At 43.4% G+C, this 27147-nt stretch overlaps 1 protein-coding gene across 1 annotated transcript; it reads left to right on the forward strand.

The window, feature by feature from the left end:
• The first annotated feature begins 2152 nt into the window (after positions 1-2152).
• Positions 2153-27147, forward strand: LOC123120032 (dynamin-like protein ARC5). Its single transcript, XM_044540044.1, has 17 exons — positions 2153-2592; positions 4325-4489; positions 4633-4755; positions 18322-18543; positions 19432-19565; positions 19662-19754; positions 20280-20343; positions 20621-20669; positions 20762-20844; positions 24549-24706; positions 24787-24847; positions 25209-25271; positions 25353-25453; positions 26080-26137; positions 26216-26548; positions 26644-26808; positions 26912-27147. The coding sequence occupies exons 1-17, from the start codon at positions 2218-2220 to the stop codon at positions 26984-26986; spliced, it is 2322 nt and encodes a 773-aa protein (XP_044395979.1). The 5' UTR covers positions 2153-2217; the 3' UTR covers positions 26987-27147.

The raw sequence follows: 27147 nt of genomic DNA on the forward strand, positions 1-27147 counted from the left end.
GTGCCGCGGCGAGGGTGGTGCGGCAAGCCGGGCCGGGGCGGGGCGGGGCGGTGGGGCGATGGGGCGGGGCGCCGGGCCGGGGCGGCGTGGCGATGGGGCGAGGTGCCGGGCCGGGGTGGCGAGGTGGCAAGGCGGCGGGGCGGTGGGGCGATGGGACGGGGCGGCGTGGCGGCGGGGCGAGGTGGCGGGGCGGAGCGGCGGTCGAGGGCGGCGGCGTGGATGGAGATCGAGAGAGAGAGAGAGGTGGGGGCGCGGGCGCGGCCCCTTTTCTGCTAGTAGGTCACAGCTCTTTGCCGTCTGCTAGCAGACGGCAAAGAGCGTACCTAGTGGGGTGGGGCCGGGGGGAAACGGCTATTAAAACGGCCAGTTTCTTTGTCGTCCGCTGGTGGACGGCAAAGACTTTTTGCCGTCCGCCAGCAGACGACAAAGAAAACAGCCGTTAGGTCGTCCTCGTAAGCCCGCCACCCACCCTCTTTGCCGTCAGCTAGCAGACGGCAAAGCTTCTTTGCCGTCCGCTAGCGGACGGCGAAGATACGACTGATGGCAAAGCCTTCCGTTGTCGTCCACTGCTCTTTGCCGTCCGTTTTCTGGTGGCTGATGGCAAAGCCTTTCTTTGCAGTCCGCTAGCTGACGGCAAATCTGCTGATTCCAGTAGTGGAGCTCTCGACGACAAGATGCTCATGAAGGACTACTTCGCCGAGGTATCGATGTATCCGGCTCACCTATTCCATAGGTGATATCGAAAGTGTTGATCTCTTTTCGTGCGCATCATTGAAGCCTGCGAGCAGATTGCCATTTTTTCACTCGGTGTAGAAATGCTGCCTTTTTGCTTGGCTTTAGTGCATATCAACTCAAGGCCATGAGAGTGATTGCATATGGTGTTTCCGCCGACTACGCGAATGAATATCTCCGCGTTAAAAAAGATACCACCGTCAAATGCGTCCATGCCTTGCGAAGACAATGGTCTACGTTTTTGGCCTAGAATACCTTCGAGCTCCAAACGAGAAAGACACAAAGAAGATCATGGCAACAACGAAGAAAGGGGATGGCCGGGCAAGCTAGGCAGTATTGGTTGCATACATTGAAAATGGAAGAACTATTAGGTGGCTTGGGCAAGGCAATACATCAACCACAAACATAGATTCACCATTGTGCTTGAAGCCGTGGCTTCACATGATTTATGAATTTGGCATTGTTTCTTTAGTTCTTCTGGGTCTCTCAATGATATCAATGTTTTGCAACGATCTCATCTATTTGCTCAGCTAGATAGTGGCAAAGTTTCAACTTGCAACTATACCGTTAATGGCCATGAGTGTACCATAGGGTGTTATCTTGCCGACGACATTTATCCTTCATGGTCAATAGTGTGAAGACCATTGGTGACCCCAAAACCAAGAAACACAAAGTTTTTGCCTAAGTACAAAAAGCTTGATGAAAGGATATTAAGAGGGCATTTCGGTGTGTTGCAAGCTCGATTTGCCATTGTTTGAGGTCCCACTCGCTTATGGGATAAACAATCCCTTAGAAACATCATGAGTGCTTGTGTAATTTTACACAACATGATCATCAAAGATGAGAGGGATTTCGACTTAGAGCTTTATTATGACAATGTTGGTAGCCGTGTGAAACATGGCAAGGACGCATATGAAATCAGTGCATTTCTTGACATCTACCGAAAGATCCAGAACCGTAATTCGCACAATCAACTCTAGCATGATCTTACTGAGCATCGTTGGCAACTCTACGGGGATAGATTCTCATTTTTATTCATATGTATTTGTGCGTGATTTGAACAATTTGGTGTCGTAATAATTATTCAAAATTGAACATTTGTTGTAATGAAAACGGTTGTTGTATTTTGTTGCTTTTTGGACTATTTATATTTATATGTTTAATTTATATTATGATTTCATTCGGTTCATAAATCTATAATTTACAAAGCTATGCAAAATTAAACGCGTTCTGCAAAACATTTACAGGATGGATCTAACATCTATTTTGTCGGAGAGCTCGTGGTACCGTAATTTTTTTTACGGGCGCACGTAAACTTACGGGAAGTGCGTGTACCGAATCTGCGCTCTAAGCTCTGACTCTGAGCCTCTGATATATATTTTGAAAAATAAAAATTACTTACTTATAGAAAGGATAACGCACAAACCCCTCGCCATTCCCCACTCTCCTCCCCGACGCAAAACCCCCAGAAAACCATTCTGATAAATGGCAACGCCGCGGCCGGAGCTGCTCTCGCCGGGTGAGGATGAGGAGGAGAGCGCGCGGGGGCTTCTCTATGAGGCGTACAACGAGCTGCAGCGTCTGGCGGCCGAGCTGGGTGGCGCAGCGGTGCCGGCACCAGCGGTGGTGGTGGTCGGCCACCAGACGGACGGGAAGAGCGCGCTGGTCGAGGCACTCATGGGGTTCCAATTCAACCACGTCGGTGGCGGCACCAAGACCCGTCGACCCATCGCGCTCCATCTCCGCTTCAACCCGCGCTGCCACTCCCCTAACTGCCGACTCCTCGCCGGCTCGGGCGAGGGGGACGCAGAGGACGACGCCGGGGCTGCTGACCGCGCAATGCCGCTCGCCGACATCCAGGTAAGTTCAGATGCCCACATGTGGTTGTTGATATGCCGGTGTCATTTTTCTACCTATCCTGGCGGCGTCTTTGTAACGCACCGTTATATGTTTGCGCTATTGCTGGTGTCGTAAACTATTGCTTGGAAGATTCTATCAATGACCTAAATAATTCCTCCTCGCAAAAATGAATAAATAAATCAAATATCTAAGTATTGGTAAAAGGTTGCTGAATGGTCATCCCACATTTTGGCTTTTATAAGGAAGTAATCTTGTGTACATATTTTTACATATGTTTTCCCTAAATATTCAGAGACATTTGTACATATGTTTTCCCTAACAAAATAAGCACAAAATTCGTTTTTCCTGTATACATAAAGAAAAAGGATTTTACCAGTGTCATATGTTTGTACTTGCCATATGCTTCACAGTTGATGCTGCCATTGTTGATCTTCTAATCCATGATATATTCAGAATGATGAGAATTATTAAATGGTAAATGAACATCTTAATTGGTGTATTCGTATATCTTGTAGTATGTTATAATGATCCAAATTATCATTGATATTTCCCCTTTGGTCTTTCACCACAGATGCCTTTAATGTATGCCATCTAAAGATGTGTAAAAGGATGTTATGTTTAAACGGCTCTAGGCGTGGTGGCGATGTACCGGTTTTGCTGCTTTGGAGGGGTTGAGCGTCCCTACGTCGCCTTCAACCCCCCCCCCCCCCTACCCCCCTACGGGTGAAGTTCTTTGGGTGGTTGCAGTAGCGGAGCTTGAGAAGAAATCAGGGGGGGGGGGGGCTGAAGGGGGGCAAACATAATTTCTTTATGCTGATGTTAGTGGAAAATTAGGCCAAATATTAAGGCATATGTACATGTTTTCCTATGAGCTGGGGGGGAGGGGGGGGCATGGCCCAGGTTGGCTCCCAAGAAGCTCCGCCTCTGGGTGGTTGGTAGTCCGTGCACGCATCCAAACCCATGTTGAGCTGCTCAAGAAGGAAATCCTCATTGCTGATGGGCCGTGTTGCCCAATCTGCGGCCATGTCCAGGAAGATGCAAACCACATCATGTTGGACTGTGAGTTTGCACTGAACTTCCGGCGGCGCGTCGGAGGTTATTTTCCTCCATCCCCCCCCCCCCCCCCCCCCCCCCCCCCCCCCCCGCGCGCGCGCGCGTGGTCATTCAGCTAAGATGGGTGCTGCTTTCCTTCTGGTCTGCTTCTGGGACCTACGGAAGAACCGAAATGCTGTTGCGTTCCAGGAGCAACAGTCGAGCTTGGACCGCCTCCTGCAAATGTGCCGGGAAGATGCCGTCCTTTGGAAGGAGAAAATCCCGCAAGTTTCTGAATGCCCACCCCCCGCGCGTTAAAGAAGGCAGACCACAAGCTGCTAATAATCATAGCAGGTTAGGTACCTTTACCTTGTAAAAGGCCTTTGAAAAGGGCATAACAGTCTTATTTAGAACACTGAATCTATGTGAACTAGTTGACTTGCTATAAATGGGAGGTGTATAAAATAAGTACTGTCTATGCAACAACCTGATAGATGGCGTGACCCAATTGCTATGGTTCTCAAGCAAAGGATGCAGTACCTTTTGCATTGCATTACTAAATTTTGTAGAAAACAAGTTTCACTTTGTTGGTATTGTCAACTTGAAACATTGATAAGACTGAACTGTTGTCGGATTACTTGATTCACTGACCCTCTACCACTGCATGCCAATATTATTTAATAAGAATAACTACTTTCAGGCATATATTGAAGCTGAAAACAAGAGGCTGGAGAATGATCCTTCCCAATTTTCAGCGAAGGAAATTATAATAAGGATAGAATATAAACATTGCCCCAATCTCACCATTATTGACACTCCAGGTCTCATTCTTGCAGCTCCTGGCCGTAAAAACCGAGTTTTGCAGGTACTCTATCAGTTAACACTATTTTGTTGTAGCCTTTTATGTTCCTTTGTTTCCACAGAAACTGTACTTACTGCTATCGTCTGGACTCTTCGACACTCTAATATTTACGAAGTGACCTTCGTTGGTAATCTTGCAACCTGCAGAGTCAGGCTTGTGCTGTTGAGGCCCTTGTTCATGCGAAAATCCAGCATAAAGAAACCATAATTCTGTGCCTTGAAGATTGTAGTGATTGGAGCAATGCAACTACAAGGAGAGTGGTGATGCAGGTTTGTTATTTTGAAACTTTTCCATGGAAAGGTCCTGTACAACATCCTTGGATGAATCCACACTAGCTGTATCTCATTTTCTTTGAAGAAGGAGCTTATTGCTCCCAGCCTCATTTCCTTGAGCTGATAAGACAACAATGGCTGGATAGTTATGAGGGATAACAAGGAACTACGCCCTGTTATCCAGCATACTCTACTACCCTACGAGCTTAGCATCATAGATAACTATATGTACTACAACCAGGAAACATCAAACAGCAGGTACAGACTTAAGCTTTACAAACTTGATAACTGGAATACCAGCTCTACCTCTCATACGGAAATCTTTCCTACTTATAAAGTTTGGAGTTGGTGGTCAGTTGAGTTCACTCCTCGTCCTCTTATTCCACTATTACTCATTTGTGGGACTAAGCCTTGCAACATTTACAAATAAATACTCCCTCCGTCCCAAAATTATTAGATACATCCGTATCTAGACAAATCTAAGACAAGAATTTTGGGACGGAGGGAGTATATGTATTGCTCACACACGAGACTAGCAACCTCCGGGAAGACATAAATAAATAAATGCACTCTCACTCACATGTGGCACATGCCACAAATAAACAAATGCACTTTTACACATATGTAAGACCAGCAATTCTGTAAGACATAAATAAACAAATACACAAATGAGACTCCAGCCCAAAACTATGCTCTTGATCTTAGTTTCTCTGCCCAACCCTCTAAATTTTGTACCATAGCATTAGAAGGAGATAACATTATTATGTAGTTTGACGCACGATAGACCTGGCTTCTTACCAGATCACTATTCTCGTGATGTCTTCTACCTAATGCCCATTCTCCTGCATTTCAAAACTCGAAATAGTGTCTGATTTTGAAATCTTTCAATGGTCCTTCCATGGCCGCTTTAGAATCTTCAACACCTCGCGACATGCATCTTGCTCTCTTTTCAATTGCGAGTCAGCGGTCCTGTGACACCATTATCTTTCGACGATCTCCCTATTTGTAGTTGGTGGCCTAAATCCTCGTCTTCTCTTCGTAGCAACTCACGGGCAATGTGCTAGGACACCCTACCAAACTAAAAGTCTGGTACTCCCTAACACCCTGACGGAAACACAGAACCTTCTTAACCATCCTCAAGCCTGAGAACCATTGGACCCCATCCTGTCTCTGGCCGAGCACCTCAGAGGCCACCCTGCTTCGCAGTCCTTTCTTGTGAAGACCAACCCAAGAAGACAATGAGCGAGCCATTTGAAAAATTACAGTACTTGGATCCTGTGGGCGAAATCTTCTGAAAACAAGCAGCAGCCCTAGTCTTCCAAACTGATCATACCTAAGAAGCTACCCTTGAAGCAACTAGTTGTTTACGATGAAGTGGGAAGTTCTACACCCAATTACATAAAGTGAAAAAGAACTTAGGCATGAGAGTAATATCAAAAGCACAGCCAATGTCAGGACCCGAGATCTAAGGTATAGAAGTCAAGCCTCAGTGCATCACACAGGAAACCGAGAATTGTACTCAGGCAATAACAACCTGTACCAGAACTGTTCCAGCCTTTATCGGATCTGGTCCTGAATACCATATATTAGTGTTCAGACAATATCAGCCTCTATCTGAACTGTTCCAGCCTGCATTGGAACTTGTTCTGAACACCAATACTCAATCTAACTGAGCCGGAGCATCAACCTGTAGCCAGCCACAACCGGTAAATGAATGTGCGGTTGGAGTAGAGTGATATAGCTCCCAAACTCTCACTTTAAATGAGTCACTTCACCCTGTGTTGACTAATTGCTAGCAAGTGTATATCAAAGATTCCAAGACCCTACACACAAACATACACGCATCATGCTTGCCGTGTGTGTGGAAACAACAAGCAACGCAACATAAACTATGACTCAAAACATATGCAGATATACTATTCAAAGGTTCTAAAGAGCAAACATAGCAGTGCTATTACAAGTAGAGGTCACATGACCCAACACACTACAAGCATCAATGGAAGCAAATTATTGTCTGATACTCTGATATAGACTAAGTTTAATGAAAGCCTAAGAGGTTGTAAAATAAGATACAACGATCCTCCCAAGGTACCAGACTGCCATTTGGGACCTCAAAGCTACTCGTCGATATTGATCTCCACGTAGAAGCCACCAATGGATCGTTGGCCTCCTCTGCAACAAGTTAGTTAAAGCAAGGGTGAGTATAGTTGTACTCCACAAGACTTACATCAGAACTAGCTAAATTATGCATCTGTATTGAGGTAAAGGTAAGTGGACTAGTTTGCAGAATGCCAGCTTTGACTTGGGAACTACTGTAAGCTTAATCACCACATCAATACACTACCATGAATCCTCCCTCGACTCACCCACGAGGAAGCAATTCAAGGCACTCACACTTATCTTGGCAATTTTAGCGTAATTGTTGAAGTTGTTCTATGATCAGGCTTAGTTCACCAGGTAGTCACATAACCACACACACGGATAATCGAATAGATTTAACCCTGCAGGGGTGTACAACTTTGCCCACACGTCCGAATCGTCTCTTAATGTCATTGATATTAGCACACTTCACATTGTATGCCGAAAGAGGCTTATCGACCACGACTTTCACCTTACACTCAACTCTAGTCCAGGGAGTCACTCATAAGGGTCTGACCCGTAATCGTGAGTCCGGCCGAGTATCTCTGATGCAGACTCAAACATTGTGAGGCACAATCCCCAAGCCCATCATGCCGAGATGGTACTTCACTTGATAAGCCGGCCCACATCCTAACTGATAGAGGCAAAGGTGTCCCGTCTTTCGATGAGATGGTGGCTATCGTTTTGAAGGAAGTCGACTTTGACGAGCCGACTACGAACGTGCGAGGACGTCGCACCTTAGCAATCGCTAAACCAACTCCGAGAGGTTATTGACCACGCCGGAGCGCGATCAACCTGACCACGAGGGTCTGTTTCCTGCATGCAAACGAAGAACAAGAAAGAAACTAAGATTGCAATCTGGCTATTGCGAATATAAGAGAAAAGCTTTATTAATGAAAGTGGGGTTCTGTGACGCCTTTGTCTGGTCGTTGAACACAAACGAAGTACGCGAAGTTGCAGCTATGACGAACTTTTAATCTAAACAAAACCCAAAGTCTAAATGGTGCCCTAAAGGCTGTATATATGGAGGAAGAGGGGGAAATTTCGTGGCCCTTGGGGGAAGGGGTCCGAAACCAACCCTATCTCTTGTTTCCCCACACATACAGACTCTAAAAACAGCCTATACTTATGTATTTCGAAATTACATGGGCCTGGCCCAATAATAAGGTGACGCAACACCTAGAATAGCCTCTGGACGAAATTTATGAAGTGGCATCTTGTATATTTCGTCCAAGGCTTCATGCACTCCTTATGGTGGCTTCAAAGTTCTGAAATCATCACTTGTAACTTCGTTCTTGTTCCCCTTGCGCATGCCATCAACTCCATGCTTGTTCTTGCTTCAACGTTTATCCTTCTCCAAGCTAGGCCCTTCATTTGTAAGCAAAACAAATGTATCCAATTTAGGCAGCATCATATTCTCATGAATATTAGAATCATTACCAAGAAACGAAAGTACCTGGTAATTTAATTGGCGTGCGCGAGCTCTAGTAATTGGTCCAGTATATGTAACAGTAGGGGCTGTGGGTGTAACAATGGTATTGATGTCCTCATCATCCTCCCCTTCTTGAAATGAAGTCGTCCTCGACGGAAGCTCATCTTCCTCACCCAAATAAGGCTTCAAATCTGCAATGTTAAAAGTGGGACTAACCCCAAAATCTGCAGGTAGCTCAAGTTTATATGCATTATCATTTATTTTCTCTAACACCTTAAAAGGATCATCAGCACGTGGCATTAGCTTTGATTTGCGCAAATTAGGAAATCTATCCTTACGCAAATGTAACCAAACAAGATCTCCAGGTGCAAACACAACATGTTTTCTACCCTTATCTCCAGCAAGTTTATATTTAGCATTCATACGCTCAATGTTTTCCTTAGTTAACTCATGCATTTTTAAGATCAATTCAGCACGTTGTTTAGCATCAAAATTAACCTTCTCCGAAGATGGAAGAGGCAACAAATCAATAGGTGCACGAGGTAGGAAACCATACACAATTTCAAAAGGGCACATCTTAGTAGTAGAATGCAGCGAACGATTATAAGCAAATTCAATATGAGGCAAGCATTCTTCCCACATTTTCTTGTTATTCTTCAAAACAGCCCTAAGCATGGTAGACAATGTTCTATTAACTACTTCAGTTTGTCCATCAGTTTGGGGGTGACATGTAGTACTAAAAAGCAGTTTAGTCCCGAACTTAGCCCATAAACATCTCCAAAAGTGGCTAAGAAATTTAGTATCACGATCTGAAACGATAGTATTTGACACACCATGCAAGCGAATAATTTCACGAAAGAACAAATCAGCAACATTAACAGCATCATCGCTTTTATGATATGGTATAAAGTGTGCCATTTTTGAGAATCTATCCACGACAACAAATATGCTATCCCTCCCCTTCTTTGTTCGAGGTGAACCTAAAACAAAGTCCATAGATATATCCTCCCAAAGAACACTAGGTACAGGCAAAGGCATATATAAACCATGAGGATTGAGTCATGACTTAGCTTTTTGACATGTAGTGCAGCGAGCAACAAAACGCTCAACATCCCGTCTCATCTTTGGCCAAAAGAAATGTGTAAGCAAGTACGTCATCCGTCTTCTTCACGCCAAAGTGTCCCATTAGTCCTCCTTCATGCGCCTCCTGCAACAACAAAAGACGAACGGAGCTAGCTGGAATGCATAGCTTGTTAGCACGAAACACAAAACCATCGTTAACGACGAACTTATTCCATGTTCTACCTTCTTTACAATTCTGCAATACATCTTTAAATTCAGCATCATGCATATATTGATCTTTGATGGTCTCCAAACCAAATATTTTAAAGTCAAGTTGTGAAAGCATAGTATAACGACGAGACAATGCATCAGCAATAACATTTTCTTTACCCTTCTTGTGTTTAATGACATAAGGGAAAGTCTCAATGAATTCAACCCATTTAGCATATCTATGGTTCAGTTTTGCTTGACTTTTAATGTGTTTCAAAGATTCATGATCAGAATGTATAACAAACTCTTTGGGCCATAAATAATGTCGCCATGTTTCTAAGGTCCGAACAAGAGTATATAATTCCTTATCATAAGTAGAATAGTTCAGACTAGGCCCACTCAATTTTTCAGAAAAGTATGCAACAGGTTTGCCATCTTGTAATAACACACCTCCTAATCCAATTCCACTAGCATCACATTCAAGCTCAAAAGTCTTATTAAAATTAGGAAGTTGGAGTAAAGGAGCATGTGTCAACTTATCTTTCAATACCGTGAAGGCTTCTTCCTGTGCGGTACCCCAAACAAAAGGCACATCCTTCTTTGTAAGCTCGTTGAGAGGTGCAGCAATGGTGCTAAAATCTCTCACAAAACGCCTATAGAAACCAGCGAGTCCAAGAAAACTTCTCACTTGTGTGACCGTTTTGGGCTGCGGCCAACTCTCAATAGCTTCAATCTTGGCTTTATTAACTTCAATTCCCTGTGGAGTAACAACATAGCCAAGAAAAGATACTCGGTCGGTGCAAAAGGTGCACTTTCCAAGGTTACCAAACAAACGTGCATCACGTAGAGTAATAAAAACAGCACGTAAGTGTTCCAAATGTTCTTTCAAAGATTTGCTATAAATCAGTATATCATCAAAATAGACTACCACAAATCGTCCAATGAAAGCACGTAAAACTTTGTTCATTAGTCTCATGAAAGTACTAGGTGCATTAGTTAACCCCAAAGGCATGACTAACCACTCATATAAACCAAACTTAGTTTTAAATGTTGTTTTCCATTCATCTCCCAATTTCATACGAATTTGATGGTATCCACTACGCAAACCAACTTTGGAGAATATTGTAGAGCCACTCAATTCATCAAGCATATCATCTAGCCTAGGAATAGGATGACGATAACGAATAGTAATATTATTAATGCCTCTACAGTCAACACACATACGCGACGTACCATCCTTTTTAGGCACTAGTATAATAGGAACAACACAAGGACTAAGAGATTCGCGTATATAACCTTTGTCGAGCAGCTCCTGTACTTGACGCATAATCTCCTCTGGATTGGTACGGTATGGTGCACGGTTGGGTAGCGATGCACCGGGAATTAAGTCAATTTGATACTCAATCCCTCGAATAGGTGGTAATCCCGGTGGCACGTCTTGTGGGAAGACGTCAGCGAACTCCTGCAAAATGTTAGTGACAACAGGGGGCAAAGAGGAAGACACGTCCTCGAATGAAAATAATGCCTCTTTGCACACAAAAGCATAGCAAACAGATTTACTGAAATCTAGCTCATCAATATCAGATTTGGTGGCAAGTAAACATGCACTTTTCAATTTAATTTCAGAAGCAACACTAGATGGTTTATTATTAGGCTTCATCTGTTGCTCAAATTCTTTTGCCACAATCTGATTTTCACTCTTATTTTTCTCCTGTTTTGCTTTATTAGCTCTATTAATATCATCTTTCAAAATGGAATTAGGAGTCATAGAAATCAAAGTAATATTTTTATCCTTATGAACAAGAGTATACTGATTGTTTCTACCATGGTGTACAGAATTTTTATCAAATTGCCATGGTCTACCAAGTAATAAGGAATATGCTTGCATAGGTACCACATCACAATCAACATAATCAGCATATGTAGAGATACTAAAATGCACACGAACAGTACGTGTTACCTTAACCTTGCCGCTGTTGTTGAACCATTGGATGTAGTAAGGATGTGGATGTGGTCTTGTGGTGAGAGATAGCTTCTCCACCATCTCCATGCTAGCCAAGTTGTTGCAGCTCCCTCCATCTATGATGACGCGAATAGAACGTTCCTTCACAACTCCCTCTGTATGGAACAAATTATGTCTCTGATTTTGCTCAGCTTGTGTAACCTGCACACTCAAAACACGTTGAGCAACCAAACATTCATACCTGTCAGCATCTTCAGGAGCCATGTATTGCGTCTTATGATCAGAATCATCTTCACCGTGTTCTTCACGTGTAATAAGAGCCAAAGTCTCCTCATCATAGTCACTAGCGGACTCATACCCACCATCCTCAGTAGCAATCATCACACGCTGAGATTTGCATTCTCTCGCATAATGACCTCTTTCCTTACAACGACGACAAATAATATCACTTGTGTGCCCTGTTGATGCCATGGAAGAAGAAAAGCTTTGTGCAGGCCCGGCAGGTGTGCTCTTGGCAGATAGTGGTGATTGTGCCTGCTTTCTTGTATCATGGTTGGAGGTGGCACCTGATGGAGGTGATGGTGTAGTGGAAGTAGAGGATGCACGTGGTGTCCATGATGAAGGTCGACCTGCAGAAAAGTTAGTTCGCGCCAATGCCTGTCGATCCTGCACTCAGCTTTACAAGCAAGATGGAATAAACGAGTGATATTATTATACTCCTTATACTCTAGAATGGTCTGAATCTCTCTATTTAATCCATCCATAAAACGTGCAAGCATAGCTTCATTATCCTCAACAATACCACATCTAATCATGCCAGTTTGTAATTCCTGATAATATTCCTCTACAGAATTTTTTCCTTGTCTTAAACGCTGCAATTTTTGAAGTAATTCACGTTGATAATATGGTGGAACCCAACGAGTACGCATAGCAGTTTTCAAAGCAGCCCAAGTAGTTGGAATATTATTCGGATATAATCTACGATGTTCAGACCACCACACACAAGCAAAACTAATGAAAGCACAAAGTGCAGCAGCAACACGTCTCCTCGGGATATTCTAAACATGTAAAACGTTGTTCGGTTTCTAACTCCCAAGTAAGATATATATCAGGAACATATCTACCCTCAAATGGTGGAATATTCAAATTCAGTTTAGGAAGATGGTCATGATCTCGTACCTGAGCTGGTAATGCAGCCCTACCATTGCGATTATTTGCATGTGGACGACCGGGTGCTGGTGGTTGCACGTAGTTCTGATTTTGATCAACGTCATCTTCGTAATCTCCCGCATAATCATCCTCCTCCCCATCAGCAGCAGGAGCCACAGAAGTATCAACAGCAACACTAACAGGTTGGCCAGGCTGAAGAAGGACACGGCTCGCTCGGCGGAGGGCTGTCTCGCGACGTGGAGGTAGTCGTCGTCGTTGTTGTTGTTGTTGCAGAGGTGCGGCAGGTGCAGCCGGTGGTGGAAGGCGCGCAAGCAGTTCATTAAATCTGTTATCGAGCTTTGTTTCGAACGTCTTCTCAAAGCCAGTAATCTTATCCATGGCCTCTTCAAAATTGGTCAGCACATCTTGCACCTGTTCAGTCATCATTTGCTGAAATTTATCATGAAACTCCTTGTTCGTTAAGTTCTCCCAGTCAATCTCGTCGGCTTGTGATCCTGGCATGGTTAGCAGCAATAGAAACACACAAGAATATGATCCTACAGACTACTAACTAGTGGTGGTGGTGGTGGGTGTCACAAATCCGGCAAGCAAATCTCAAATTCTTACGAGTTCTTACCCAGCAGCAGGCGGTGATCGGCAACCGATGTAGTCAAAACTCTCAAAGCTTGGATAGAGCGATTACCAGGAGAAGTCAAACGCACGATGTAGATGTATGTGGAGCTGGGAAGGCTTATAATATGGTAGCAAAAAGGGTCAGCAATAATCAATTCAGATATGCAAAGTTGAAGAAACGCTCAACGACGGTACTGTGCTGGTCTTAGGCTAGACCGTGCTAGAGACGCGAGCCTAGAACACTAACAAAATCACGGCGCTGCACGTAAACAAGGGAAAAGCACACTCTGAATTTCTTTTGGCGCTCTTTTTTTTTGCGAAAAATCACTATAATGGCGAGTGTCTCAAAACTCTTCCCAGGTCAAAATGACAGGATGGGCACGAAATTTTTTTGACTATTTTTTTTCTTCCGAAAATCAGGGCAGCGACGACAAAAAAGTGCGACAAAAAATCACTATGATGGCGTGTGTCTCAAAAGACTCAGAAAAGCCTAAAAATAGGATAGGGAAAAAAAAATTGGTCGCCGACATTTTGGCCTAAAAACTGCCCAGGGGTCTCCAGACTTTTTTTTTTGAGACCTACTCAGGCAAGGAAACACGAATCGGAATTTAGATGGATCTCGAAAACAAACCTACTATGAAAGGAACTCAGATTGGTGGTGGATATATGGTGGTGGTATATGGCAGCGGTGGTGGTATATGGCAGCGGTGGTAGTATATGGATATGGATCGGTGGTGGTATATGGATACGGATTCGGAGCGGTGGTGGCAGGGGCGATGATGATGGTGCGGCGGCGGCGTGACAACTTATGACCAGAACTTGAAACTCTAAAAGACTAGACGCTAAGACCAGCAACTTGACACGACGATGCAACCGCAAATTCAACAAAGCAAAATACTGAAAAGACTATGCAAAGGCTCAGACTGGTTCGGATAGGATGAACTAACCCTAATTCTTTTTTGGCTTTTTTGTGGACTATAGGTATGAAGAACAGACTCGATCTAAACTACGAAAAACTGTAAAATCTCACCGAGCAACCTGGAAATCTGATACCACTTGATAGAGGCAAAGGTGTCCCGTCTTTCGATGAGATGGTGGCTATCGTTTTGAAGGAAGTCGACTTTGACGATCCGACTACGAATATGCGAGGACGTCGCGCCTTAGCAATCGCTAAACCAACTCCGAGAGGTTATTGACCACGCCGGAGCATGATCAACCTGACCACGAGGGTCTGTTTCCTGCATGCAAATGAAGAACAAGCAAGAAACTAAGATTGCAATCTGGCTATTGCGAATATAAGAGGAAAGCTTTATTAATGAAAGTGGGGTTCTGTGACGCCTTTGTCTGGTCGTTGAACACAAACGAAGTACGCGAAGTTGCAGCTATGGCGAACTTTTAATCTAAACAAAACCCAAAGTCTAAACGGTGCCCTAAGGGCTGTATATATGGAGGAAGAGGGGGAAATTTCGTGGCCCTTGGGGGAAGGGGTCCGAAACCAACCCTATCTCTTGTTGCCCCACACATATGGACTCTAAAAACAGCCTATACTTATGTATTTCGAAATTACATGGGCCTGGCCCAATAATAAGGTGACGCAGCACCTAAAATAGCCTCTGGACGAAATTTATGAAGTGGCATCTTGTATATTTCGTCCAAGGCTTCATGCACTCCTTATGGTGGCTTAAAAGTCCTGAAATCATCACTTGTAACTCTGTTCTTGTTCCCTTTGCGCATGCCATCAACTCCATGCTTGTTCTTGCTCCAATGTTCATCCTTCTCCAAGCTAGGCCCTTCATTTGTAAGCAAAACAAATGTATCCAATTTAGGCAGTATCATATTCTCATGAACATTAGAATCATTACCAAGAAACGAAAGTACCTGGTAATTTAATTGGCGTGCGCGAGCTCTAGTAATTGGTCCAGTATATGTAACAGCAGGGGCTGTGGGTGTAACAATGGTATTGATGTCCTCATCACTAACAAGATATGCCACACCTTCTCCACATACGATGTCAAATGGAAAGCCTAAACTAGGCTCGACTCCTGGACCAGTCTGAGGCAAGTTAATAGGTCGAGAGGGGGTCCATTTGCCCTCGTGTGGTAGTACACTGTCTTGGATCAAAGAAGTGAGAACTCGAGTCCTAAGAGCGGCGTAAATGAGACAACCCACCATGTTCTCCAATATGGCCTCTCATCTTCACCTTTAGTCATATTCACAGTTATTCCCCAATCATATCATGAACACGATCACCACCACATCCGATTCATCGCCCATGATGGATCAAGACTTGCAAAACTCTAAGCATGGCTAATCACGACATGGAGTAGGGCCGTCTTATGAGTATCAAGCAACTCCTAATCATGCTAGGATCAAGATTAAGCCATGTAAGGTTACAAGGATAGGTCATGCAAAGGATAGGTTCTAGCTATTGAAAATGAAGGCAATTGAAATGATAAACCCCAATGTGGTGGAACAAGAATGTAAGTTTCAAGAGTAGGATTTATCAACGTGTTCAAGGGGGTTTGCTTGCCTAGAAGCTCAGTAGATGGATTCTGCTCTTCGGTGTCGTCGGAACCTACGTCCAACAATGGATCTATCGAGAAGAAGTAAACACCAGAAAGCAAAGGACGAAAATCAATACATTGCAATGCTCACTCCATGGATGCATGTCATGGCATAAAATGGATCTGAGTTGATGTAATGCATCATCAAGCAATTTAATTGAAGTGGAAATGATCTATTTATAGTATTTCCTAAACTCCAAATAAATAAAGGTAAGAGATTATTCTTGTTTGCCCTAAACAGAAATTTTAGGTCGCTCATACATGCATGAATGTGGCATAAACAAATAGAGTGCATTTTTCTGAAATTTTTGACACATTGTACATATTTCTGAGCTAGGATGAATTTTCTATGAATTTCCAAAGTTTAAAGCATATTCTGGAAATCATAAAAGCATTTATGAAATTCAATATTCCCAGAAATACTTTTGCCACTCACTACTTGACTAGCCGTAGTCGCTGACCAGGGGCCAGTCAACGCCTACGTCAGTTCGGTCCCATGGAAGTTAGGGTTAAATTAACATAAGCTAAGTTAGTGTTAATTAACCAGTGGGGGCCCACACGTCAGTGACCGAGCTAAACTTGATTAGTCCTAAGCTAAACCTGCCACGTCAACTTCGCAGGAATTAGCCGCCGGCGACCATAAATCGCGGCGGTGTCCTGCCGGAAGGCCATGGGGAGGCTGGCCAAGGTTCTGGGTGGTTAGCCCTTACGCTCCTAGTGCAACCAACAGGAGGTCTGGGGCAGCCGGAGTCGTTGGGGTCGACGAGCATGGGAAGGGACGCGTCCAAGATAACTAAGGGTCCCAAGGGACACCCCGGAGCTCCAGGAGCATGTGGCGTGCTCGGTTCGGCTGGGGGTGGACAAGAGTGACGACGCAACATGCGGCGGCAACAGCGAGTCCACGGCGGGGTGCCACCTAGAGCTTGCATGAGTGCTCGGGAACATATGGGAAAGAGGGTCTCATTGCTGGGACGTTGGCATTGTTGGCAGGGCCGGGGGCGGTTGGTAGGCGGTGAACCGGGCTTTGGTGGACGGCGGTGCAGAGGAGGAAGCTGGCGATGGATCGCTCCATTCTGTTTGTCTTCGGGCGATTACTTTCTCGGGGAGCTAGAGTGCGATGAGGCAAAGCTTGAGGACACCATGGCTCGTTGGGGGGAGGCCGTTGGCTTGCGGGCGAAGCACAGCGGCGACGGCTGTGCTCTGGACAGGCTGCAAGGAGGGAGCTAGGGGAAGGGAGGGTGACCACCAGCTCCAGGAAACATCAGAGGAAGTCGATGGGAAGCTAGGGGCGCGAGGATCGCGCAGCTGGCCAGGTTAGCTCAGCGTGGTCCTACGCAGGTGCCTGTCACGCTGGCTGGAGGTCTGGCTGGAGGTAGAATACGCCTGTGCCCCTGTGGGCTGGGCTGGGCTCACTTGCACAGTGCTGGCCATAGCTAAAATGCTCTTTGTTTAGTTTGTTCTTTCTTTTCTTTTATTTGCTACTGTTCTGCAAAATATTGGGAATCCAAAAGAGTACCAAATTTTATGAAACTATTTATGTGACATCTTTGGATCCTTCCAATCGCATATAAACAATTTCAGGATTTTTAGGTTTGTATTTCTATTTCTAAAAAATAAACCTAATTAAATTAGATTATGATTTAATTCAAAATTCCCCCAAACATTCCCTTTCCAAACCTTATAAATTTAGGGTGGGGTCCACATGACACATATGGACTCATGCCTAAATCTTAGGGTTTTTGGAAGGGCATTTTGTAACGATGAGCAGTTTTTAGGGTTTAACTCTTTAAATCATGTGATTCTGAATTAGTGCCATTTTTCCAATTAAAGGAAAATTTAAACATGATGGCATGCAATGCTCTCTAATGCATCTATTAAATTACCATAGGCTAGAGCTGTGACAGCCAACTACACTGCAAGTATACTTAGCTATTGCACATTCAAAAAATAATTTGACATATGATCTAGTATTTCATGTGAATACAAAACATAAACTTAGGGCTACTGTCCAACCTCTTTAAAAAGTTATCCTTAGTGAGGACGCTATCTCTAAAAGCTAACCATACAAGACTATAGTCTTCAGAGGCACTTTAATAAACCAGAACTTTCTATGGGGCCATCTAACCTTATTACTAGTCTTTAGCAGAACATAAAAATATTTCAGTGCTCTCAAGTAACCACATGCACTTACCGTTACTCTTGCAGTCTCATGAAGGTGGATTTTACTACACAACTCCTGGAGCTTTTACCAAGTTTCAACTCTTTTACTGGGCAGCTATGTTTAAATAAAAAAAATGCACTGACTGTCCCAAATTCTAATTTTCAACCAGACAATTCAGTTAACATAATCCTTCATTAAGTGAGGAGGTGCTGCCTTTCAGCTAAATTGTGTTCCCGTTTTGATACTGCAGGTTGATCCTGATCTTGCAAGGACTGTTCTAGTCTCCACAAAACTTGACACGAAAATTCCACAATTCGCACGTGCCTCTGATGTTGAAGTGTTTCTTCACCCACCAACTTGTGTTCTAGATGGTTCCTTATTGGGAGATTCTCCCTTTTTCACATCAGTGCCTTCTGGGAGAGTTGGTTCTTGCCATGAAGCTGTCTTCAGATCAAATGAAGAGTTTAAGAAGGTAATGCCACTATTCCATCTCTTTAGAGCTTGCTGTTCTCCCTTCTGTGAACTTTGAGTTTTCTGTGAGCTTGTCCTTGCTGGTATGTTTGTGTTCTAGTTTAAGTTGCCTGTGAATTTTCTTCATATGTATGTGAAGGCCAACTGGTCATCAGATCCCACCCTTTTTCGTGTGAATAAAATCTTCTTCTACACAGTCAACTGGACGAGGATCATGCTGGAAATGTCTCACTCGTCCATATGCATTATTCCCTTCCATAGGATCTCTCTCTCTCTCTCTCTCTCTCTCTCTCTCAGAAAAAAAGGATGTCACACAGTAGAAATATGTAGAATCATGTCAGAGGGAACTTTAGTTTCTGAAATGTTAACAAGGAGTTAAGTTATAGGTAAAAGTTGTGAGTTACCTGTCTGTTTATTGGTTCCAATAATTTAGATAGCTTCCATTTAAATATTATAATACATGGTTGTTTAAACTTCCCAAAAACCATAAAGTGCCTTCTTAAAGTACGCCTCCATTTTTCTGTATACTTCTCTGTGATCAAGATGTCTTGGGAGTATCACTAATGAACAGGTTCAAAAAATGAATAGGATTCTACTGCAGAACGTAGATAAATTGTGCTCAGGATCTGGCTGTGGTGAGTTACACCACTATCGGGTCATTGATTAGTGCCAAGTAAGAACAAATGAAATGTTGCAACCTAGCAGCAAAAAGAGAGCTGCTTTATAGAACACTAAATGTCCATGTTAAGGAGCACCTCCTTGCCAGGGTTATTCTCTGTCAGTTAGCCAATTATGGTTTGCCTTTTCTCCTATCCGTACTGTAGTTATCAAGAACCTTTTGTGTTACTGGATCCTTGAAAGGCATCTAATGTTTTTCTATGTTCTGCAGGCGATCTCACTGAGAGAATTGGATGATGTTACATCTCTTGAAGACAAGCTAGGAAGGTCACTTACAAGGGAGGAGAAGAACAGGATAGGAGTGAGTAACTTAAGATTATTTTTGGAAGAATTGCTGCAGAACAGGTATTCTTGTATATTATTTGCAGAGCCAGAGGCCAGAGCATATAGTTTTTCATCATTCTTTGTATCTGTGGATTCATTCAAATTAATATGAACAAGGTACATCGAGAGTGTTCCGTCGATTATTCCACTTCTTGAGAAGGAACATCGCGCTGCATCGAGGAAGTTGCGCAAAGTCACACAAGAAATCAGGTGATAACTTACTTGATTGTCAGCAAGTATATATATAGTTTAGTGCACTTGAGTGGTCCTATAATCTAGATTTATTTTCCCTAACACCACTTGTGATCCATTTCCTAGAGTACAATGCTACCCTGTTGGAGTTCGAAGCTTATCTTATACAACTATTTGGATGAGTTGGTGAATGAACTATTTTCCTCTGCACTTTTGAAAAGAATTTTTTTCTTCTCTGATAATCGCAAGCCAGCTTTGTATGCACATCTGCTGCACCAGCAATTCAGTGTAATGCCTCCAATTTTTCCTGAAAGTGATAAATTCATCTGTCTTGGAGTATGTTTATACTGTTAGTAAAGAAAAGAGGAACAAAAACTATGTTCTAGTCTCACTTCCATATAGCAGAACAGGTTATCTGAAGTACTAAGTTTGTGAAGAAAGAAAGCTAAGGCGGTCTGTTCGTTCTGTCCTCATGTGCTTTGTAGCCAAGCTTTTCATTGAAGAAGCCTGCTATCCTGCTAATGGCATTCTGTATCTGGACAGTGATTTGGACGAAGCAAAACTAAAGGAGAAAGCTCGCCTGTTCCATGATTCATTTTTGACAAAGGTGCTACTACTCTAGCTAGATTCCGACAGTGTCTTACATTATTTAAATGAAGCATTTTTCATGTATTACAAGGACAACAAATAATCTTTAAAATGTTATTTTAAATATATGGCTATACTTCTAGGTTGCAGCATATTTTAATTAATGTAATGGTGCAAAACCTTTTCTTCATTGTATGTGAATGAGACATATATTGCTGATCTTTTCACTGAATCTAGTACCCAGGAAAAAAAGCTTGATATAAATCTGAAGATTTGTTTACTATCTCGTGTTTCAGTTATCTTTGCTACTGAAAGGCATGGTGGTGGCACCTCCTGATAAGTTTGGTGAGTGTTTTATCTCCTCCGGTTCATTTTGAAAGATAGCTTCTTGTTAACTGTGTTGTGCTAACAATTTCTCGGAACTCTTGGGCCTTTAGGAGAAACTTTAATTAATGAGAGGATCAATGGAGGAACATTTACTGGAAGCGAGAATTTCCAGCTCCCAAACAAGATGATGGCTGTAAGTTCTTTTCCAGTCTGTTTGCTATATACTCCCTCCGTCCCAAAATAAGTGTCACTTGAGCTTACTGAAGCGTTCTTCACCCTCTTGATTGTTGCGGAGTCGCTTTTGTTCTTCTCCTGGAGGGTGTCGGTTGGCGACTCGCTCTTCGTCTTGTTCTTGGCGAGTAATGCGAGGTGCATTTGCTATCCGGCGCATTTCATGACGTGTTCCATGCGAGGCTCGTCTTCTTGTCTTGCCATTCGTGCTTTCCTGGCATGTTCTTCATAAAGGTGTAGTTGTACACAGAGGGATTCATGTGTTTGATTTGCTTGCTCTTGACGGCGAGCTTCTTCTTGGCTATCCGGCTCTTGACGGCGATTCATGTTCTTGTGTTTGTTGTTCTCGATGCTCACGGTCAAGAATGCGGTTTTGAAGGCCATTGCCACTATGAGTTTGTGGCGGCCCTTGATGCTCGTGTTCTTGATGGTGGTGATGTCGTTGAGAGCGGTGGTACTTGCGCCCGGATGGCATCCTGGAGGTACTTGCACTTGAGTGCCGTCTTGAAGATGAAGACAATTTGCGATTGTTGAACATTTCTTGAATGCGGTCCATTTGCACGTCCATCTCGGCGACGAGGTAGTCCCTCATGCGGACATCGGATTGGCGCATGTCAGCGGAGAGGTTCTCGATGCGCTCATTTAAGATGATATTTGCATCGTTTGTAACTCTCTGGAGTCTGAAGTGGTGAGACTTGGTGAGGAAGTCGTGTGGGCCCTCTTAGTCGTCGAAAACTGGACAAGAAGTACCTTCCCTATCCATCTTACTCGGCAAAGTGTGAGTAGGAATGGAGATGAACAATACCAAAGTCACCTCCTTTTGATGTTGGTGAAGGATCACATGATGTCACACATGTCAATGCAAAGTGAATAACTTGGTATCTAGCCTTGACCAATCTCACACCTACACACAAAGGTTTATAGGGGAGCTTGGCAGGGATTGGTGGCACGAAGTCAAGCAAGTTGGAAGTTCAAGATTTTGTAGAAGTTGGAAGTGAACCACAATGAACTCAAAATGCTATGCAAGCGATCTCAATTGTAAGGATAGAGAGGCAAAAAGAACAAAAAGAGTGCACACGCAAAGATGATGGGGCTTGCATACAGTATTGGCCTAGCGAAGACTAAGCTCATGTTGCACAAACTCGAGGGGAGACTTGCTCAATTGCACGTAGAGGGCAAGGATTCGATCACTTGACTACCACTCTACTACTATCTAAGCTTGCCGTTTCCCTATAAGTATCCTTGGCACTCGTATTTCTTTGCTCTTTGCACCTTTTTGCGAACAATTTATTTGATGTTTCTTTTTCTTCCTTTTGCCTTTTCTCTTTGAGCCAAGATCAAAATCACGAGAGTATAGCTATCAAGATAATGTGAGGATCCAAAACAGACCTCACAAGGTACCGAAAGATCAATGAGATCGACAGTGACTAAGGAGGACAAGTGATTGATGCCCGACAATACTTGATGAACTAGTCTCGGTAGGATCAAGGTTTTCGCAAAGGAATGGATGGCTCACAAGGGTAATGGCAATGAAGGTAAAGTTTGTGTGAGGGAATGGTATACTTGGTCGACACCTCTACCTTCACACAATTAGAAGGGCCAGCCTTGCTTCCGGTGTCGGTGTCAAAAGGATGGATGGATCCTCATCGAAGGCAAGCTTGTTGGTCGATGAAGGCGGTGTAGTGGTACTTGTCGATCTTGTCGATGAAGTCCTAGGTCAAAGCTGGCGAAGATGCCGGAGATGTGGGCTGTTGGACAAAGTTGGATACACAGTAGTCTGACTTTGCCCAGGCAGCTGTGGGTCTACTCAAGAGAGAACTCAAAATTGGAGGTAGGGAAAAGAAAAATTAGGGACAAATTGGCCAAGTGGACGCAAATCAAAGGTAGATCGACTCACCAGATCCATGTATCAGATCCAACAAAATCTCACTAGAAACAACTAATATCTCGAAATCGAGCGAGGCTATTTATGTGGGGATTTTTCGAGATTGGCAAGAACAAAACAAAATTAGGCTAGAAATATGAGGGGGGAGGGATCCAATTCGTGGAGGCCTTGCTCATGATACCAAATGATACGGAGGAAGCCATTGGATTGCCCCGATCTTCACGGATTGGAGGTGGATTTGAGGTGAAACACGAAGAACGCGATGATCAAGCACAACACTCAAGAGGAAATCACTCACATCGACAAGGATTCATACACAAGTACTCAAATCACAAGTAGAAACAAGGATACATCTCAAGGCCCAAACGTCAACAAGGTAAAAGATAACTAGGGTAGGAGTTCGTCCCCAAATCCAAGAGGAATTGGAGGTCTTGAGAGATAGTTCTTATCCAATCCAAAGGACATGGAGGTCCTGAGAGATAGTTCTTCCCCAATCCAAAGGATATGGAGGTCTTGAGAAATAGTTCTTCCCCAATCAGAAGGATATGGAGGTCTTGATAATCCAAGAGGATTCTTCTCCAAATTGGAGGTCTTGATCTCCAAAGAAGAGGTAGATGAGCGAAGCTCTCTCGAGAATTTAGTCTAAACTTTGCTAACCCTAGAAATGAAGGGGAGTACGGCATATATATATAGTCTAACGGAAGGGGATGGAGAAGGGAGAGTTACATGGGCTGGGCCTGAATCTCGTGCTTGCAGGCAAAGTCGGATAGTCTGACTTGTCGGATTTTCTGACACCATGTCTGACATAGTATTTGACCTAATCCAGAGAGCCCGGGAAAGTCAGACATCAAGTCTGACTATGCGACATGTCGGACTAAAAGTGCAACATTTTGCCCGGTTCATCCGACGTGGTCCAGAGAGGTCCTGCAAGTCGGATATCAAGTCGGACTGTCCGACTTTACAGTTTTCAGCAGGATGAGCTCTTTGGGGACTTCTTGCTTCCTTCTCGAGTCCTTGTTTTTCTCCTCCATGGCTTGGCCTTCGTTCCTCACTTCTCCAGGCTTGTTTCCATCACACCTAAGTATGTATAAGGTTCCGGAGTGAGGTAGTAACCATGTCTCACATGCAAGTATAGGAAGCTCATGTAGGAAGTCAGTCACCTCGGTGTCGATAGCGCGTGCACGAGCCCTTGTCATTGGACCACTTGGAGCTTGAGGGTTGGATGATGGGTTCATGGTGGTGTCCATGGGATGCTACGCATCATTCTTCCTCTCCTCCCGCTCTATCTCCCAACCCCAACTTGACTGAGTCAGCAGCCATAAACCATGCCGCACCCTTCCTCCCCCCTCTCAAGTTTCATCGCTTCTGAACCTCCAAGCCCCTCCCACCATCCTCCTGGTATTCGCCACTACTCGAGGCTGGGATGATGTTCTTCTCATGTGTGGGTTGGAATTCATTCAGTGGGGAGCAAGCTGACTCATTCAGTCTCAGTGGCCTATATTCCCCTTTTAGCTATAGTTATTGAGTCCATTTTAGGAGGTTAAATAGATTATTTGTTTACCGGGGGGTTGCTGTGGACTCGCTTGACTTCATAACTTCTTTCCAACCCTTTAATCCCCCAAAAAATTCTCGTGGAGAAAAGGAAACCATTTTGCCTTGAAAGCTCAAGCTCAGCCCTTCATGTAATGTATACCTATATACCATGACTGTGCTCTTATAACTACTGGAGTCTTTGATATGTATTTTTGTAATGCAAATGCATACTATATTTTGGTTCTCAGAATGCTGGAATGCGTCTTTACGGTGGTGCACAATACCATCGGGCAATGGCTGAATTTCGTCTGGTTGTTGGAAGTATCAAGTGCCCCCCGATTACTAGGGAGGAAATAGTCAACGCCTGTGGTGTTGAAGATATTCATGATGGGACGAATTACTCCAGGTATTCTCTTTCCACACGTTAGAAATCCTTCTGTTGTACTTATATAATATATTTGTTCACTTTTGATATTGTTTTGCTAGGACTGCTTGTGTAATTGCTGTGGCAAAAGCATGCGACACATTTGAGCCTTTCCTTCATCAGGTTGGTGAGCTCGCCTAAACTGTGGGCATATCAATAAACTATGCATAGATGCCCCTCTTCACCTTTATTCATGGCTGCCCATTCCATACTTGTACAGTCACACTGCAGCTCTTGCATATTATTTGTGTGATTATGGTTTCAACGAAATCATCGATCATGTTTTCCATGCTCGGTGCTTCGTTCTGTTCTGGACTGAGGCTAACATGTGAAAAATATTTCCGTATAAATCATTTGAAATCAAATGAAAGTGAACATAATTATAGAAAGTAGTTGAAATTCCCTGTGGTTGGATAAGGTTGGGCTTTCCTCTGATTAATATGTTCCTTCAATTAAAATAAATCTTCTCTTTTGTCTCGTGCAGTTGAGTTTTAGGCTGTTGTACATACTGAAAAGACTGAGTCCGATATCTGTTTTTCTGCTGGAGGTACTAATCTCTATCCACGGTTTATTTAATTCATGTATTTTTGTTTTTTCCATTACTAATGCTCTGATAGAACTCCAACAGAAGGATGGTGAGCACTTTAGCAGCCATGATGTACTTGTGAAGCGTGTCCAAGCTGCTTTCAACAGGTTTGCTGAATCTACCGAGCAATCTTGCCGTGAAAGGTGATGGTGTTCTCAATTCTAACACCTTTACATTATTATCTTTCAGTTTATTGGTTGTGTGCGCTCTAGTCACATTATATTGCAAACTCAGTTGCAACTAACTCCTTGAGGCTTGTTCAAATTAAATATATGTTCTAACATTTCTTCTTGTCTACAGGCATCATATTAACGTCATGTTGTTAAACTAAACATCTGTGACTCTATCTAGGAGACGTTAAAGTTGTTGTCTAACTTAGTAGTTACACCAATTTATGACATTAATGTACATTTCCTTCAACAATGCTTCCTATTGTTATCAAGCATGCGGTAGTAGTAATGCTGGCACTTGGCAGCCACTAGAATGCCTGAATCCTTTGCCAACTGGTTATTTTCTCCATGCTTCCTTTTCAGAAATTTATTCACTGATCTTGTTGGATGTCCTCCTTTTTATGTAGCAAACCATACCCACACCACATCAATTGCCTCCTTTTGATGTCTGGGCGTTATATTCAGTGTATTCCATAGCATATATTGCAACCAGTGATGTCAGACTTTTGTCTCACATGCTTTGTGGTTCCACAGATGCATTCTCATGTGTTGTTTTTATCTGTTGACCTAGTTTTTTCGTGTTCAAATATGTAATGCAGATGTATGGAAGATTTGGAGAGCACCACTCGTTATGTTACTTGGTCCCTTCACAACAAGGTATATTTATTTACTTGGTAATTAAAACTAAATATTTTTTATCAGTCTGCCTAATGATATATGCTACATTGGATACAGAACCGTGCCGGATTGCGACATTTTCTGGATTCGTTTGTTGCACCGGAGCAATTATGTGCTAACACACATACTGCCCACTCAGCTGGGCTGCATGAGCAATCCACTGGTTTGAATGACAGTAAGCAGGATAGACCAAAGGGAGAGCTGAAATCTAGTCATACTTCAGACTCAAATCCATCCGGTGGTGTGTCAGAAACGAGACTGGTGGATCTCTTGGACAATACGCTGTGGAACCGAAGGCTGGCGCCCTCATCTGAGCGTCTTGTGTATGCACTGGTTCACCAGATTTTTCATGGGATCAAAGAGCATTTTCTTGTCACTACAGAACTAAAGGTCTGGATGCAGTAAACCTTGCACTTTGTAGCCATGTAGATATTTCTGCTTATGTTGTTAATGCTTTGGCTCATTCATTATGCAATCGCTCGCAGTTCAATTGCTTCCTCCTGATGCCAATTGTTGACAAATTAGCGGCTCTTCTACGAGAAGACCTTGAATCAGCGTTTGAAGACGATCTTGACAGCATCTTCAGCGTCACCGAGCTGCGCCACTCACTTGGGCAGAAGAAGCGAGAGCTGGAAATCGAATTGAAGCAGGTAGATAGTCTCTGAAACCATTTTATTTTAATTAGTCAGTTACAGTACCATATAACTACCTTAATTATCAGTCTCCAACCTAACATTTTGCTCTTGAATTCAGATGAAGCGTTTAAAAGAGAAATTCACAGAAATAAATAAGAAGCTCAATTCTCTCCAGGTTAGACAACAGGCCTAGGTAGGGAGGTAGAGTATTTCCGTGTTGCAAATAAAACAATAATAATCCACCTTGTGCGACTTGCTACCGGTCCTGTATTCAGGCGTAAATATGAATCATCATTTCCTTGATATGCTCTACTTGTCAACGTGTGCAATCGTGGTTCAATCATTCCATAAAAA

The sequence above is a fragment of the Triticum aestivum genome, chromosome 5D (assembly GCF_018294505.1).
Source record: "Triticum aestivum cultivar Chinese Spring chromosome 5D, IWGSC CS RefSeq v2.1, whole genome shotgun sequence".
Lineage (NCBI taxonomy): Eukaryota > Viridiplantae > Streptophyta > Magnoliopsida > Poales > Poaceae > Triticum > Triticum aestivum.